Source organism: Falco naumanni, chromosome 3 (genome assembly GCF_017639655.2).
Source record: "Falco naumanni isolate bFalNau1 chromosome 3, bFalNau1.pat, whole genome shotgun sequence".
Taxonomy (NCBI): Eukaryota; Metazoa; Chordata; class Aves; order Falconiformes; family Falconidae; genus Falco; species Falco naumanni.
This window is the reverse complement of record NC_054056.1, coordinates 46,888,659-46,906,790: the sequence shown is the minus strand read 5'-3', so window position 1 is coordinate 46,906,790 and position 18,132 is coordinate 46,888,659. Positions and strand designations below refer to the sequence as shown.

The window sequence follows — 18,132 nt, the reverse complement described above, 5'->3', positions numbered from 1 at the left end:
ATGTCTGGTTTGCATTTTTTCCAATAACTTTGTTTTTCTTCTCCACTTACACAAACATTTTAAAATGTTTTTATATTTACAGTAGATGCTCAAATCAATTAAAGTGCAGTGTGTTAGACATGGAACTTAAAAACATCTGTCTTCCTTATGTTTTCTCTGTCAAATCCTTGCCAGGATCACTTTCCCCTTATTTGAGTATATCATACTGTTAAAGCAGTAACTCTTACCAGCCTGACATAGGAGGATTTTTGCTTATGAGAAATGAATCCTTTTTGCTTTCACCAGCATGCTAGTAAAATAGATTACAGATAATATTCTGTATTCACTCCACTTTTTGTCATCTTCTATGTAGTCAAAATCAGATACTTTTTTTTTTTTTCTTGCAGGCTTTGACATAGATTATGATTTCTGCCAGTGTATGTGATAGGGTAATGCTAGCTCCCAAAGAATAGCCTTGAGAATGTGGGTTTACAGTAGCATACTGGTCTGTCTCGTGACTATTTGTTGTATTTTCAGTGAACAATCAAATTTAACTTTGGAAAAAACGCTGTGCTTTGTGCCTATGCTGTCAGGTTTTGTGTGTGAGTCTGCAGAAGTACTGGTTGGATGCTCAGCATTCAAATTTGAAGTTTACTTTTCCTGGTCATTTTTGTACCATCAAAGGCATGAGGATTAGTGTAAGTGGAATTACTTAAGTGCTGAAGTTGACAAGCACCCATTTGTTTAGGTTTCAGGCCATGTACAAAAATGGCAGTCAGCACTACATGGTACATTCTTTATTTCTGTGAACACAATGAGTGTGGCAATTAGGGAATCATGGTTACTGAACAGGGTTAACTCTATGCAGCTTCTTGCTATGTTTATTTTCTCAAGGAATAAATAATTTTTTAAAATTTAAGTAATGTTTTTGCAAGTCTTGTTTGAACTAGAATTTTGAGTCCTGACAACACAGAGAACCTGCTTCATTTTTCACCCCTTGAAGATTTGTTATGTACAAGCCTACAAGACCAATAATTACAGGACCCATTTTCTTAACACAAGGGATAAATACAACTGTTAGCAGCTGCTTTTTCTGTCTAAAAATTAAACCATCATGAGGTTATATATCCTTGATGTGAATGCCAGACTCTTATGACTGAATCTTCATTTGTTTAGAGAACATCACAAAGTAGGAGGAGTCCAAGGAGAGAAAAGGGGCTACCTACCCTGGCCTACCAGATCTAAATAGGTGAAAGCGCTTCAGTTTGGGAAAGAAAGAAAAAGCAAAAGAAAAGAAAAAGTGGAAAGTTGTCTTGAAGGTCATTATTTTAATGAGTGTTCTGGAAATGCTTGGTAAGGAAAGTCTGTGACTTTCCATAGCAGAAGAGAAAGCAAGCACTCAGTAGTAGATTAGCTGAAAGTAAATGAAAGTACACTTTAAAACATGTGCAGAACTGTGTCATTTGCTACCAGATGCGTAAAATGAGTTCATCAGAGCTGAGATATACTGTAAAAGAATTGGGTCCATCAGTAATTCTAAAACATAACGGCACAAATAGTCTATAATTCAGGATGTTCTTATACGGATGACTGCTAGAAGCTGGGGTTGTATGTCCACCATGCTTTGTATGTCTTTTTACCAAATATATGATATTGGAAGTAAAATACCAATTCTGATATCCTTTTAATGTTTTCAGCACCCTATGAAGATTATAGCCAAAGTAAAGGGTTATTTTGAGCAGCCTGTGCAGTATTTTCTAGATTAGTTCGCAGTTCTGCTTATTAACAATGTAAAACATTTTGAAAATGTTTTTGTTGAAGCATAGATTCAGAATGTCACAATATTGCCTGTACTGTTTTCTCTCACTTTGCATAATATTACAGCAGTCACATTCTGTTTTATGTTCAGAATTTTGTGTGCGTAGTGGATTGGTATGCAGAAAATGAGAAAGTTGATAATTTATTTTTATATTATGACTGCACAAGTGTTAGACATAGGGAGCTGTTTGGTGTGAGAAGGGAAGGATATAACAAGTACACTGTTGTGTTTAACAGGTTGGGTTTGCAGGAGGCTTTTGGGGTTTGGTTTGTGGGTTTTTGGGTTTTTTTTTGTTTTTTTTTGTTTTTTTTGAAGTGACTCGCTGACTTTGGAATTTCATGTAGTGTGATATCAGGAAAGGTAAATGGGATTTCATGGAAGGTAGGGAGGAAAAATGTCTCAAGGTCTTATGTCAAGCCCGACATGCATGTCTGGCTATATAAAATTGCTGAACATTAAAAAGGCCAAGCTTGGGTTAACTGACTATGAAAGCAGCGGTAATATGAAGAAAAGGGGGCGGGGGGAAAGTTCCCAAATAAAGATATGAGAAAAGCTGCTATGTTTCTAGTTTATTAAAAACAGTGGATTGCACTTGCAATTTGCATCTCAAATTATCTTTTCTTTTCCTAGCAGTTGAATTAAAGTAGAGAAGGATTGCCCAGAGATAAGTTAGAATAGTTTGGTAACTGGTTCTGTAGAAGATCCTGTGAGTTGCAATTGTACCCAGGCTTTACAGTGAATTCTAGTATGCCAGTCTTTATTCAAAGAAATGGAAAAATTCACAAGTCTTAGCACAACTGATGAACATTATATGTTCCCCAGCTTCAGTTTCTTCAGCATTCTGAGCTGAAATAAAGGTCCTTTCATGTTGAAACTGCTAGCCCTACAGAGCTTGTGATTTACCTTCTGAACTCAAGAGGCCCTTGAACTCTAATTGCCCTGACCTTGGTTGATCCTGTGACTGGACTTTACTGTGAGCAAAACTTGTTTCTTCCTCTTTACTTCTGATTTTGTAATTCTGAAAGTCTGGATATATATATATAAACACTGTTTCAGTTCATTTTGCTTTTTTTGAAAGTCCATAGGCTGGAAAATTGCCAACAGGTGAGCAAGAGAAGATGCTCTTATCCTTTTCAGTCCTGTTTTGTGTATGTGTTGACACTGGGCATACATGCAGGCATTAATTGTAGTGGGAGTTTTCCTGTACTGGTATCACTGTACGTCTGGCCCAAATACTCTTCCTGTAAGGGGTAGACGCAGCTATCAAAAGATGCAGGTTGTATTTTCCCCCCTTATGGTTTGGCTGAATCTGGCATGGTCCCTGCTTTTGTTTGGAAGTTGTTCTGTATCATCAGTTAGGTTTTGGTGTTTGTTGGGTTTTGTTTTGTGGATTTCAGTGTTGGGGTTTTTTTATATATTTTTCTATTCCTCTGGCTGGGCTCCTTTGACATGTTTGGGGACCATTATTTATGAGAAGTTATTTAAATCTGGCATTGGTTCTGGGATGACAGCCAGTCGACTAGGCTTCTACCCTCCCCGTGCTGCCATGCACACCCCCCCCGGCCTGAGTGGCCTGATCTTCCTTAGTCATCTTTCTTTTGATGTGTTTGAAAAGCGTCTAGCTTTTAGTTTTAACACGTTATTGTTCCTTGCTTTGGCTTCTCACCTTATGGTTATGTTTTAACTTGTCTGTTTTCCTTGAGAGAATGTTTTTTAAAAAGGTCTTTGTTCTAATTGGCACCTTAATCAGTTGCTGAGTCATACTGGATTTTTTTTGTCTTCTCAGAATCTTTTTTTGAAAAGTGTCTTGTCACTTCTGATTCCCTAAGATGTGTTGTTTTGTACCCCAAACGAACACTTTACACTTAACAGTTTCTTCTTTTAACTAGCTTCCCCTTTTCTGTGTAGCTGCCCTACTCTTCAGCTGTTTGTCTGTGAGCTCCTGCATTTCTGTTATGTGCTATACCTATTGTTGCCTTAAGATCTGATGAAATTTGGTGTAATGTGCCTGGCTGGACAAGATCTTTGGTTATTGCCATATTCTTTTATGTAAGCCACTCTGGTTAGTACTGCTTATAGTGTCTCCTTGCTGCCCTAGTAGTTCAGTTATTTCACTTTCAGTTAATAGGGATGTCTGTAAGGATGATCTCGTGTGCACACAGTACAAAAAAGGGATTAACTCTCCTTCTGTCATCCACCCCTTTTTCTTCTTCCAAGTAAAACTGATTTTGTATTATACCAATTATTTCACGCTGTATAATACGATGTTATATTGAATACCATATAAAGAAATACTGACAAGACCTGCAATACCTGATCTCTAATTCAGGTGGAACTTGGAAATGAATTTAAATCCCACAGCATGGGGGAGTTCTTCATCTGGATTTTACTCACCATTCATTACTATGTTAACCATAAGTCTATGGGATGAAACACGATACCACAAGAACCTTGTGTCCATTCCATTAATGTGACTTCTGATTTGCAAATACTACTAGGACACTATTCATAGGAGGAGTGGGGTGATGAAACAGGGACAGATCAAAAGTGAAAAATCTGGAAGAACTGAATCTAATCCCTTCATATCGCCCACATGGGGCAGTCTAGCCTTCAACAGTCTGCAGGATTTTAAGAAGCCTTTTCTATGTAGCTGTATCTTTTCATTTAGTTGACTTTTTACTTTTGTTCCTTCCTGTTTGTTTCTTCTTGCAAGGAGGAGGCTGTTCATCTAAAATCACTACCCTGTATGTCCTTGTTCAATTCATAAGTAGATTATAAAAAATATCTAATTTTTTTAATGTATTTGGTACTTGAGCTTGAATATCTTAGTGATTTGTTCTTCCTGAATATTTGACTTCCTCGGCCTTAGAGAGAAGAGAGAAACCCTGATCAGTAGGGTTTAATGTTAAGTGCATGTCTTACTAATACATTAGAATCCCTGAAGTTTGACAGTTAATTGGTGGATAAAAGAGAACTGGTTTATGCTACTTATGTTGGTGTTCAAAGGCCTTGTAATGAGATTCTGGGGAAGAGGCTACTTAACAGAAATAAAGTTGTTATTACATGAGAGGTAACTGCCATTACAGATCAAACTGTCTATAATAAAATGTAAAATTAAATGCAGAGTTTTTGTCAAAGCCAAAATGACTGTGGCATGCCTCAGGGTTTTGTATCGATCTTGTCATTACTGTATTTTAACTTCACAGATCAAAAAAGTAGTAAGATAGAAAAACCTATAGGTGGAAAGAATGAAGGTAAGTCAAGAAGAAAAATTTTGTGAAGGCTTCGTCAAGTTAAAAAAGGTTGCACAAAGGAGATCACTTTCTGTACTAGTATAAGTAAAATCAAGTATAATAGAAAACATGCAGGTGAGCTACTCATATGGAGCAGTGTTTGCTTTCTAAATTGTCTTATGTTTGTACGCTGAATTCTTAAAGGTCTCTTCCAAACTGAAGGGTCTTTCAACTTGGGTGCAGCAAATGCAGTGCAACTACAATATCTGGATTTCTTTGAAATCTCTTTTGGTGCTGCTATTACTACAGAGCACCAAGTCAGAAGTAAAGCAAAAATAAGTACTTAATTGTTTGGCATATAAAAACTTGGGAATATTTTGTCTTCTACCTTTCTTGTGTTAGTGCTGGTTTTGGCTGGGATAAAGTTATTTTTCTCCATAGTAGCGAGTACGGGGCTATGCTTCGGGTCTGTGGTGAAAATAGTGTTGGTAGTACAGGGATGTTTTTGTTATTGCTGAGCAGTCCTTACACAGAGTCAAGGCCTTAAAAAACCCTTGTGTTTGCTTAGAGTTTACTTGCTAGAACATAAAGTATAAAAGCCGTTCTTTATAGAGTAGTGTTGCCTGTTGTATAATTTTAATCTTACCTGAAGGTAATAGTTGTTCTGCCTGGGTGGTTATTGATTTGTTAATATGTTAGTATAATAATATAAAAATTTAATGTAACTATTACTAAATATATTTTTGTTCTAGATTAATAACTCTGAAACCCTTGTTATTCACTTCTATGAAAATATTAAGGAATTTGAAAACCTCTCCACTGCCTAATTTTTCCCTTTTATTCTTTTATATTTTTGTGTACTTGTAAAGTCAAAATAGATGTTCTGCAATTGATAGAGTACCATATTTCATTCTTTCTATGTTGAGCTTCCTTTTATGGGCTCACTCTTATAGTTCTTTGTAATAGAGAGCATAATTGTTACAGGATTTCTTGCTATAAACTCAGCAGATTAACTCTTTTTTTTTTTTTTCTTAGATTATTTTGCTTTAACATGTTTCTTTGGCTTATTCAAGGGCATTGGGAGTTCCAGTGACAGACTATACGTTTGAAGACTGTCAGCTAGCTTTGGCTGAAGGACAACTTCGTCTGCCTTCAGACACGTGTCTTTTAGAATTTGCAAAGCTTGTGAGAAGCCTTGGGTGAGCATATGCAATATTTATATGTAAGGTGCATCTTTATTATATATATTTATAGTTTTCTCTTCATATAACAATATTGCATTTATGAATATATATGGAATGTTGTCATACTACAATTGGGGAAACATTAATGTAAAATTAAACCAATACTGTTCTACGTTTGCAAGCAGCACCCCTAGATCTTAATGAGTAGATTATAAAATTGTTATTTTCAGTCTGAAATTCAGTTAAACCACAACACAAGTGAGCAGAGTGTCTGAAGTGTTTATTCCTGAACAAAGCTAGAAGACATCTCCTGAAGGGGGTCAGGAGTACTGTGGGATTCCTAATATTTGATACAGTTAAGAGTTAATTGACCTTTCCTGTGACATCTATGAAGGAAGAACAGTGCTGCCATAGCAATCTTGTGACTGGATTAACATTATAATAGTGAGGGCAGAGGGGTCACCCTTTCCCAAGAAGCACAAAGAAGTGCTTGATCTTTTGAGTAGGTTACTGCTAGATGGACTGTCTAATGAAACTGTAGCTTAGGATGTGCAGTGTGGTTCCTCTCTTCTCATAGCACCAGTTCCCTCTGGCTTTGCCTTTCAGAAGAGCTTCAGCAAACAGTGGAAAAAAATCACATAAACTAAATAGTAAAACTTGTTGCTCTGTTTTCCAGGTTTTTTTTCCTGTTTCTCTTCCTATCCTATTGGACAACCACAAACTAAATTTACAGCCTCATCCTGTTAACTGCTTTAAGATACAAACACCCCTTATTTTTTGTCTCCTCACCTGAAAGTATAGAGCACAGTTTCATATTTCCATTCTGTACTTTATTTCCTTCCACTGATTCTTCCTTCATCTTCCAGCTCTATACATAAATGAAGAAAAAAAAAAAAAAAAAAGAAAGATCTATTGGAGAATACACAGTGTAGGACAGCATATATTATGCATTCAGATGACAAGCATATATTGATTCATTGTTGGAACCTCCATCTGAAAAGACTTCCATTATGACAGGAGAGAATTCTAAGGGGAAACAGATTCTTGCTTTGTTCTAAAGGCTCTGAATTTACAGTACTAAGGAAGAAAAGCAAACACCACCAAAAAAAAAACAACCCAAAAAACCACCCACATCTGTTATCTTGCAGTTGATAATCCCAGGATTCAGTTTAATCCTCTTGTTAAATTGTCTGGCTTCTATCTGCTCAATTTAAAGCTGCTCTTCTAAATTATGCTTTTCTGGGTGTTTGGGTTTTTTTGCCTCTAAAACAATTTACATCCATTTGTGTGTGAGGTTCCCCACAACAGAAAAGTCATGTCTGGTTTGAGCACTTGTACGTTGGTGAAATATTTTCCTGTCTTGATTTGGATCTGTGCCAATAAGAAGGCTATTATGATGGTATTTTTCTGGCACAATTGGATGAAGATTGTAATGTGACTTCGTCTCTAATGCATGTTTGGTGATGCAGTCATTTTGCTGTTTATTGAAAGGTTTTGAGGCCAAGGAGGCATTAAGATCATCTGATCACCTCCCTAAATAACTGGAACAGTAAATTTTATTCAATGGATTTTGCATCCAGTCTAAGTACTTGTTTTTGAGCAATAACATACCTTCAAGGCAACATCCCATTTTAAATGCAAGATTTTCATAGTAAGGCAAATTCAGACTTGTTTTTGGTTTAGACTCTTTGAAATCAAGTTATACCTTATTTTGCTACCCTGGAGAGTTACTTCTGTTCATGTTATGTATCTACAGGGTTCATGAGCATTGTCTGTAAAATTTGCTTAGTCTGTGCCCAGCTGGATAGGATCCAATCCAGAAGCCATGCAGCCACAGCAGCAAGTTCTTATGCTTCATCTGATGAAGAGCTTGGGCTCTGTTAACACAGCTATACAGCTGCCAGGTCACAGCCGGCTGAAACTCAGCTGCCTTATACTGAACTCCGTGGTAAAGACTGCTGTATCAACGAGATCAATTGATCATAGTCTCATCTTCTCAAATTCTTCATTCATTAGTCCTCAAGGAGTTATGCTTCTCTTGAGCCTGATAATCTGTCTGACCAATGAGCTGATTACTAAGCTATATGCAGTCTTTATTGTAGCATTCATACACTGTAAATCCTCTGCTTCATTTGGTGATTTAGTCTGCAATTAATTACCCCACTGTTTAAAGCAATTCTCCATCTGTACTTTGACTGAATCTATTACCATGTTACATTGAAGCTTGTTTGGATTTTGTGCCTTATTAAGGACCTCTGGATATCTTCTCCTTTAGAAAGTTTTAATACAGTATAATTAAGTCTCATCTCCATCTTTTTGCAATACTTTTTATGAGCTGGTTTAGGGTAGTTGCCTGCAAGGAGATACACAAGTTCTGATTTGAATTGATTTGTTCCTATTGTCTCAAACTTTTGTTCATTCTAATTCCTGCATTCACTTTGCCTGTGAACTAAAAGGAGCTTCTAGCCTTAATTGTTGGTTCCCCTTTCTTATGGAACTGTAGCTTTTAGGCCATCTGTAGCTCCTTTGAGAATTCCCAGTTTTCAGTCAAATAATTTTTCTAATATTTTCAGTTGTGATTATTCTCAGTTTTATTTTCTGAAAATTAGATCTCTCTTCTCTCTTAAAAAAAAACCCAAAAAACAAACATAGCATATATCCAAAGTAGAAATTTTTTTAGTGCCTGTGTTGTGCTTGTTGTCAGATGAGGCTTATAAAATCAGGTCTTGATGTAACCTGAGATTTTGCTTAACTAATTTTAGTGGTCCATGCCTTTTGCATCTTTGGAGGAGAAGTAGTATTAATAGGCTCGTCAAACTTCTGGGCAGGATCATCTGTTTGCTTATCCTCTTCTTGAATTTTTTTTTTTTACTGATCTCTCTTCTTGTTTTCCATCTGCCCTTCAATTTGTTAACATTCAGTACTCTTCTACTGTATTACTTACATAATTGCTTCCTGGTTGTTTTTTTTCCTCCCAAATCTTTCACTTTTAAAAGCCCAGGTATGATTTGGAACCTTAAGCAAGAGTGAGTGAGGGTGTCTCACAAAGTTCTGTTATAGTTTTCTGCTTCCTGACTTTCTGTATTCACTTGAAAGTCCTTCTGGCAAATACTCTGTAAAAGTTAAGATTTTTCATCTTATTTTCTCTTAAATTTCTTTTTGAAAGCAACACTGGTACTTGTACAAGAAGGCACATTTTCTCTTCCAGTATGGTAGTTGGCTTCCACTTTGTGTGTCAAAAAGCAGTAAGTCTAGAAAGTACAGCAAGGACGTAATGTGGTGTCATGGTGAATGTGCATTTTATTATTGGCATACATGTGGCACAAGACCCTTTGATTTGGCAGGTTCTTGATCTGATGTGTGCATTTAGTACACAGACTCTGAGGTTCTTTGTATTTTTTACTGAAGACAGTATGGCTTTGCTGATTATGTCCACTTCTTTTAAAAGGTATGGTTTGCACCAAATCATCCTTTTCAGGTCAGATTTCAGAAGAGCTCTCTGTGCTTGCCTTCTAGATTTCTTAGCTTTCTCAGTAGGATTACTCTTAGTAATTTAATCTTTAACAGCAAGCAGCAATTTGTTTTGGAATTCTTTTTGGATCCTTAACTGTCTCCTTCATTTGCCTGAGTATTATTGGCATCCTGTAGCCATGTGATGGGTACTAGTGATGTCTGCACTAGAAGAATATTCTACAACCTTAGCAAGCCGGTAAGGTTTACCTCCTTAAATACTTCCTGGCCCTGGTGAAATTCAATGTTGGTAAACCTGCTTGTGTTGAATCAATTCTGCTGTCTCGTAAAAGCCATAGTATTTTGGTGAGAATGACCTGAATTAAACAGCAGCTCCATTTTGACTATTGTTCTCCAATATTTTATCCAGTTGGCCATGAGGATTTTACCAGGCAGTGCCTCTGTAGACTCATAACATCTGAAAGGAGATAATAATCTTACAGGCCTGGTGCCTGTCTATTCTTGCTCACTAGCCTTTACCATCCAGACTACTAGGCAAACAACTGCTGTCCGTGTGTGCCTGAAATGGTGGTCCAGACTGCAGGCAGAACTTTGCATCCCCAAAGTTCTCACAGTTAACAGTGCCGTGACTTCAGCGTAGTCAAAGGTCATCTATAACAAGAAAAAAACTCTGGAGAATGTCGACCATCTGCATTCATGATAAAAGCAATACTGGCCATTACAGGAGGTGATCATGCGTCAGGCTTAACCAAATACCAACCATGATAGCCTCTGCCTCATGGATCTGGGCAGGGTATGCTGGAGTATTTGGAACGTCGGTTTTGCAGCTGTTTTCACTATCCTTTCTCCATTATGACGACAAGTTGTGCAGAAGTACATCAGCTGAAACAAAATTAAATGTATTTTTCTTTTCTGGCTCAAGGTATGTTTCTCAATGAGTTTGCAGTTTACAGTAGATAGCTACAAGATCTGGCTGTTCTTCTGCAACTTTCAGCTTTGTGAGACTCTAGTTTTTTGGCATGTTCCCAGCACACAAGAAAGGGGTTTGTTTTCAAATAGTTAAATACAACTAGAAACTAGCTTTAAGGAGGTAAGACATCTCACTTGCTAAAAATGGTGGTAATTATGCTGAAAATATTGTACCTTCAGGGATCTAGTTTTCCTTGTGAAGTCTGCTGTGAAGGATTTAATGCAGAGCTGTTAATAATCTTGGAAAATGCCCTTTCTATCTTCAAGGACTTGGGAATGATATTTTGTTCTCTTTTGTGTGCACTGGCCTAAAAAAATGAAGCAAAATGCCACAACAGCAAATAATACCATGTCTCATAAAGACTAGATCCTGCATGGAAGCCATTATGTAAATAAGCATGATTTCACGAGCAGACATCCACTGTTGGCTCTGTAGCTTTTTATAGCCTTTATTGGGATATAAGTAAAAACTTAGAAGGAATTGAGACGTTCAAACTGTTTCATTTTGGTTCAGAACCTATTCTGGAGATTAGAATACTTGGCTTCAAAAGACTTCAGCATAGCAGATATTGGTCATCTATACATCAATTATTTTCTGATTCTGAAAAGGGTAGAAGGAAGTGAGCCCACCTTGAATTAACTACAACACGGTCATACTCAAGCCAAAGCAGTAATTGCCTTGCTGATTTTTGAGATTGACTCACATCTCTTTCTATATTTATAAAATCCAAACAACAAAATGTTGGTAAGATTTGTAGTAAGCCATGCTGCGCTCTGTACAAGGTTTTGCCTTTGAACTTTTTAGCTTTTTAGTCTTAATTGATTGGTGAAGAGATCTCAGAAGCCTCAAATGCTACTCGCCAGTTCTAGGAGGTGAATTTTGAGTCATTTCATTGCAAATCAGATCTCTGCGATTTAGAGACAGATGTTAAGACTGTCTATTGTCAGTGGTAGCGTATCTCAAGGGAGGATTTGGATGCCAGCTATCCTTCATCCTACAGTTAAAAACTATTTCGGTTATTACAGTGGGGATGTATTGTCTGTGGACACTTCTTATGGCCTGCATGTGAGAAGCTGAGTCCTGTGTGTATTTCAAATCCTCCATGAATGCCTTTGCTGTTGTTCCTGCTGCTTTTCTACTTGATCATGGAAAATGAATGTTTGCAGAGGAATGTTTTACTGCGCTTTTTATAGTGTCTAGGACCAAAACTTAAGATATGTGTTCTCCATCCTGGCATTAAAGCACCTATGTTCTGTAGGGGCCTTGGGTCTCTGGAAGAATTCTTGCATGTTCAGGTCTTACAATTCAGCAACGCAGGGCTTGGTGATGTTTGCTTAGTCCATTTTTGGTAAGTCAGTTTAGGTAATGACAGACAATATAGTAGTGTTATTGTTTAAAAGTAGTGATTTTTAGGTAGAGTCGTTTCAGCAAGCAGTCAAGGTCTGGAGTTGACGTATCAGATAATTTTGGCATCAGGAATGCTCTTATCTTTTTTCAGAAGCTCCTGAGAATGCTGTTATTAAGTATTTTATTCATTCTTGTCACTGTGACAAAACTGCTGAGTTGTTCCAGCTGCAGTCTGGGAACAATTCTGGTGTGAGCTTGTGAGTACTGCTTTTCCTTATCTGCAGCAGCGAACAGAGCAAAACAGACAACTGCAGAATATTGTAGAAGATTTTATGGGCTGCTTCTGACTGGGAAGTTTGGATGCCCGCATTACCCTAAATCAGTTCAGAGGAAACCTGCTGATCGAGATTTTGTTGATGTTATATTAGGGAGGGAATTTACTTTTCCCCACGCCCATGAAGCACCATTTAGTCATAGTAAGATTTATTTTTGCAAAGCAAAAGCTGAAAGCTTGACTTAGGGGGAAAAAAACAACAAAACCAACCAACTACCTGTGCAGTAGATACCTGCATAAATCTAAAGCTGTTCTTTCAATGGTCCAAGTCTGATTCGGCAATCGGAAGGACTGAGGGAATTTCTGTAGCTGTATTAACTGCTATAACTTTGGGTCACCTCATAATGGTGTCCAACTCTGGACTGAATGTGAAAAATGAGGACTGACAAACAGGATTAACAGTATAATCTGTACTATGCAATCCCTGATTTCTTCTAGGCAAGTTGCATCAGGTCTTTCCTGTTCAGTAACACTAGTAAATTTGGAATTGTAATTGGTTTATGTTACTGTCCTACAATAGGGCCATATTCAGGTGACCTAAATCCTACCTAGTTCTCCACGCCTGTTTTTTCTTACTAGCTAGTTCTAGACTGTGTTTCTTGTTCATGTTGAACTGCTTACACATACGGTTTATAATCAAGGTAGAATAAATTACATAAGATTGACCAGGGTTCCTAAGCCCTTGCCATAATTTATAATACAGTTCAAGAACTAACAGGAGACTTAAAATTACAGGAATACATGACTTTATAATAAAGTTGCTTAGTAATTCTGATTCCAGATTTTGTAAAGCTTTACACCATTATCATCCATTGTTTCATTTGATATATTGGAAGTTGTATTGTTAAACTGGGTTTTTATTTTTAAAATGTGAAAAAATAATATGCTTTCTAGGCTGAAGCCAGAAACACTTGAAGATGATCTTGACAAATACGCTGGAATTGCCATGAAAATGAAAAAAGAAAAGGTTGACCTTAAAGAGTTTTCAGCATACTTGGAATTTCCAGTTTCTCACACATTAGAAAGTATGTTTGCACTTTTTGATGAGGTAAGAAACAACATTGTGTTTAAAAATTATACTACTTTTGGTAAACTCTGCTTTAGCCTAATTCTGTTCCAGTTGAATTCACTGAGTCTGATTTGGGCCAGCACTAAGTACTTTTGAGCACTTCACTGCAGTATTTGTCTGCTGCATTTCCCTTTCAGCAAGGTAAGGACACCTGTCATCAGCTAAAAGCATGCATTCAGGTAGAAATTAAAAGGAGTATTAGTTGGACAAAACTGATTTTCTTTCTAGATGCAAAATATGAAGAGGAAAAAGATGGTTTCAGGCTAAACCTCTGCTGCAGCTTGTTGCAACTGAATGCAATGCCTATTAGCTGATATTTCACTTAACTTGTAAATAAATGATTTGTTCTTCTAGGATGTCTGAAACCCGAAGGACCTAGGAAGGTGACAAATGAGCCAGTTTTTCATTCCTCTGGCAATGAGTCAGGATAGGGGGGATGGCTATTATCTTTGGATGAGGTGCTGTTTGGACCAAGAGATGGATATGTCTACAGTGTTCTCTGTTAGACGAGAGAGCAGATGTCATGTATTCAGGGCTTAAATTTGGCTACCTTGTCCTCTGGTTCTCTGATTTTAATTTCGACCCAGTAATTCAGATGGTTTAACATAAAAATCTTAAATATGCAAGTGAAGGGTGACAGTAGCAACACTGTCTTCCAAGAATCTTTTAATTGTGACTGCTGACTGAGACTCTGAAAAGAGCCTGCAGAGCTTTGACCCAGGTTCTTGCCCTGAATTCCATTTCAGTGAGACTTTTTTGTAATGATCTTCCCGAATATTTTGCATCTTTAGCAACTGTTAGTTATGAAAGTTCTCAGACAAATTGCAGTGTTTTGAGCTGACATTTTCCTTCACAGAATGAAGATGGCATAATTGACATTCGGGAATTTGTCATTGCTTTGTCAGTTGTCTGTAAACCTTCCAAAACTCTGGAAACAATTCAATTGGCATTTCAGGTAAGCGGCATTTTCTTCCACTATGTAGTATACTGTTTTTTAAAAAAAATATTAATACTGCCATTAGACTTAACAGAAGCTTGTTTCACATGCTCTTTTAATACTTAATTCCATTTTAAAATAACAGTAATGGAAATGTGATTAAGAGGTCATGTTCAGAGGGAATGCACTGCAAGTTTAAGTTGTGTAAAATTATGGAAGTTTGCAGTTTGAACTAGTTCTCCATGGTACTCTGGTAGAACCTTTTTCAGCACCTTGAGTCTCAAACATGAAGTCCTTTGTATTGATTCCTCTAAACGGAAGGCTAATGAGTCATGCTTACTACTTTTAGAATGTTTCAATCAAGCATTATTTTTCAAGTTAATGAAGTATTTTAAAACTTCTCCTACATGTTAATAGAGATTAATCTTTTTACCCCCTTTTGTCATCCTGATAAGATTTTCTTCCCTCTTAGTCTTACCATGTTGCTGTGTTGGTCCTACGGTCTCTGCCCGGACTTTATGCTTCCCCAGAAGCGTTCCTGGCCTTGTTCTAGCCTCAGTGGTTTGTTGCAGCATCAGCATAGATGGTTAATGCAGGCTTTTTGGGAAAATGACAGCGGTAATACTTAATGTTTGTAATTCCAGTGGTTTTGTCGGACACCTTGATTTATTACTTTTTACTCTAATTTCTTTAATGTTGCTATTCCAACATGCAAACTTTGCTGCATCCTGTGTTGGCTTTTCCCTTTGCCTCGAACTCACATGATCTTTAGAGTTACTGAGACTGAATAGTGCTAACTCTTGATGTTGTCATCACTGGTGAATGCATGGAGTTGAGAACATTAACTGCATGGTACTACATGGTAGCCTTATTTTCTGAGTAGCTTTTTTCAGGTTCTTCAGCGTACCTGTATTATTCTATGTTTTACTAAAGAAATGAGGCTTCTGTGAATGTTGAGCATACACATCTATCATTCTTACCCTTTGGCCAGTGTGAAACAATTTTGGCAAAGGAGGAAGCAGGAACAAAAATATTTATATCCTACAGATACTGTGAAAATCTGCCCCGTAATAGATAGCTGCTGTTACTTACTGCTACTTCTGAGGGAAAAGCAGAAAAGTCTCTTGCTTATTTTATTTGATCTATATAATGGCATAGAGAATGGTCAGGTGCTGTTGGGTCAGCTCTGTCTTCATACTAAAATGAACAAGCTTAAAGTAAACTTGAATGTGGCTTTTGAGCAGTATTTCAGTGATGTCATGACACATAATGTGCAATATACTGTTAATATTTTAGGAGAAGAAAAGCTCAAATTAGGTGATTATTTGCTTTTTGAAAGCACCTAACTTTAATAGAACTGTTTCTTAGTGAAGAACAGATTTTATTTTTTTTTATCTGCTCTATTCTTCAACTCAATACATCATTTTGAGTTCCCTGATTAATTGCAAAATACAAAGTTAGCTGTAGAACTGCAAAGAAGTTCTGTGTATGTATGAAGAAGGGGAAGCACTCAGCAAGGGAAAGAAGGCATGGCTCATTTTATCATGTTAATGATGATTGGAAAGGTTAAAAAAAAGTCTCGAGATGAGGAAATTTTGCTTGCAGTATTCTTGAAAAAAGGTAAAGAGAACTTTTTAAAAATCCTTTCTTCCTCCCCTTTCCTGGGTTCAGGTACAGTAAGATATTCATACAGCTTGTTGGGAGCTATTGAAGAGTCTAGCCAGTTCATGAATGTGTGACTTCAAACGGTTGCTGTCCTCTGCCATGTGCTGCATTTGGCAAAGCACCTTGCTTTTTGTTTTCAGGGATAAAGTGCAACATTTCACATAGCTGAACAAGTTTTCCAAGTGGAAGTGTTTAGTAGAAGAACTTGAAAAATAGGAGTTATTAAGCCACCAGAGTTCTAAAGCAGTAGGCAATTAAAACAGAACGGGGGATTATGGCAATGAAGTCAAAGAGCAGCACTGCAGTGTAAGTGCTGTGCGTTCTCCCTTCCTAATTGATAAGGAAACAAAAGTGTGTTGCAAATCTTGCCAATGCAATGTTTGTGAGCCTTACCATCAAGTCTCATCTTCTGACTACTTGGTCTGTCAAAATATAGCAAGTTTAAGTAAACAGGTGTCTTGTCCTGGCCCCTACTCCTTGTGAAACAATGTGCAAGTTTGGTGCTCAGAGAAAAAGACAAGATTCCTGATTTGAGCATGAATGTAGTCTTCCATAGTACTTCACTTTTTTTTTTTATTATTCCTCTGACTTTTTTATTCTATTGAGGAATAAAATATAGCCATTGTCTTGTGACAGCAACTTCTGTTTGTGAGAAGAATACATACTTATGCCTGTATTGTTCAATCTCATCAGTTCCCACCTTCTCAATGATATGTAGAAACTAACAGGAATTTTCCAAAATAGCATTTTTTACATGGTTCAGTATTGTTGAATGCAGTGTTGTCAAGCTTGAAAATGAGACAAGGATGTTTCAGAACCTCTTCTGTCTCAATTTCCATTGCACAGGCAAATTAAGTTATTTTAGAAAATATGAAGAAGTTCTGTTTGTTACAGATGTTTTGAAATACTTGGGCCCTTTTTCCAGGGGAAAACACTGTAGATATAGGAAGATAGTGAGACTATGAACAACTATTTTTAGTTATCAGTCTCCTGTCCATAGTGAAGCTAACTCTTTTGTGAGGAAACTCTTTGTTTCAGGACTTAAGAATATGCAAATTATTACTTCCTAGAATTTTTAACAAGCATTTGCAGAAAATTATAGGCCCATCATTTTTTGGAGTAGGATTCTCCTGATTAATACAAAGCCATTTAGATGTTGGCATTTTATGCAAACTGACTGTTGAATCAGTTGGATATTGGTGAAAGGAATCTTGAATTTTACATCTGACCATGTGGAAACAGTACCTGCTTTAGGTTGACCTAAATGTATCTCCTGATTCCACAGACTCTTGAAGTTCGGACATGTGGCGCAATGGACTAAAAATTATTCTTAATTGTCTGCAAAATATTAAGTTTTAAACAGTCTTGTCTCTGAATATTGCTGAAATGTCACGGGTTGGACATGTAAACATAACTTTTTTTCCTGAATATAGCAAGCTTTACTTTCTAAGCATACACAGGTTAAACCAATAGGCAATACTGTCTTACGCAAACTAATGAGAAATCCTTAGTAGATCACAGCAATCTGAGAGTGACTGGAATTTCCAATACCAAATTCTAATTTTGCATAGCTTGTGTTGCTGTTTATAGGAGTTAGCATTCAGCTTTGCAATGATTTATCTTGCTGTCTTGATTCATAGCTGTACCAGTCAGAAAATGAAACTATAACAGCAGAGGATTTGGCTTGTATTCTGAAGACTGCCATGGGTGTTTCACAGATTAATGTTACACATCTTTTTAGAGCTGTAGATGAAGAAGAAAAAGGAGAGATTAAATATGGTAAGTATTTTAAGTGGATCTTAACTGTCACAAAATACCAAAGTTCTGTGAACTCATGTTGATATACAAACCAGTTATATTTTTATTAAACTTAACCTTTTAGTTAACTTGTTGACTTTAACAATGATAAAAGCACTGCAGACAAAGTATATTTCCATTTTAGAAAACATATTCAAGTTTCACCTTTGATATCAAATGTCAGGTTTGCATGTTTTGCAGAGGTTTCCCCTTCGACATTGTCAGACAAAATACCTAGATTAGCTCTTTCAGCATATTCTGTTCTGTGACTTCTATGTGTGTGAATATCTATGTTTAAAATAGCTCTGTGCTGTTGAGGCAAATAGG

The 18,132-nt window shown here is 36.9% G+C and overlaps 1 protein-coding gene across 1 annotated transcript in view; it reads left to right on the top strand.

Moving 5' to 3' along the window:
- The window catches only part of LPCAT1 (lysophosphatidylcholine acyltransferase 1), a 60,026-nt gene that overhangs the window by 38,778 nt on the left and 3,116 nt on the right, over nucleotides 1-18,132 (top strand). Inside the window, exons 10-13 of the mRNA XM_040586441.1 lie at nucleotides 6,105-6,230; nucleotides 13,232-13,385; nucleotides 14,263-14,361; nucleotides 17,649-17,787. Coding sequence (XP_040442375.1) covers nucleotides 6,105-6,230; nucleotides 13,232-13,385; nucleotides 14,263-14,361; nucleotides 17,649-17,787 — 518 coding nt within the window. The remainder of the gene's footprint in view (nucleotides 1-6,104; nucleotides 6,231-13,231; nucleotides 13,386-14,262; nucleotides 14,362-17,648; nucleotides 17,788-18,132) is intronic.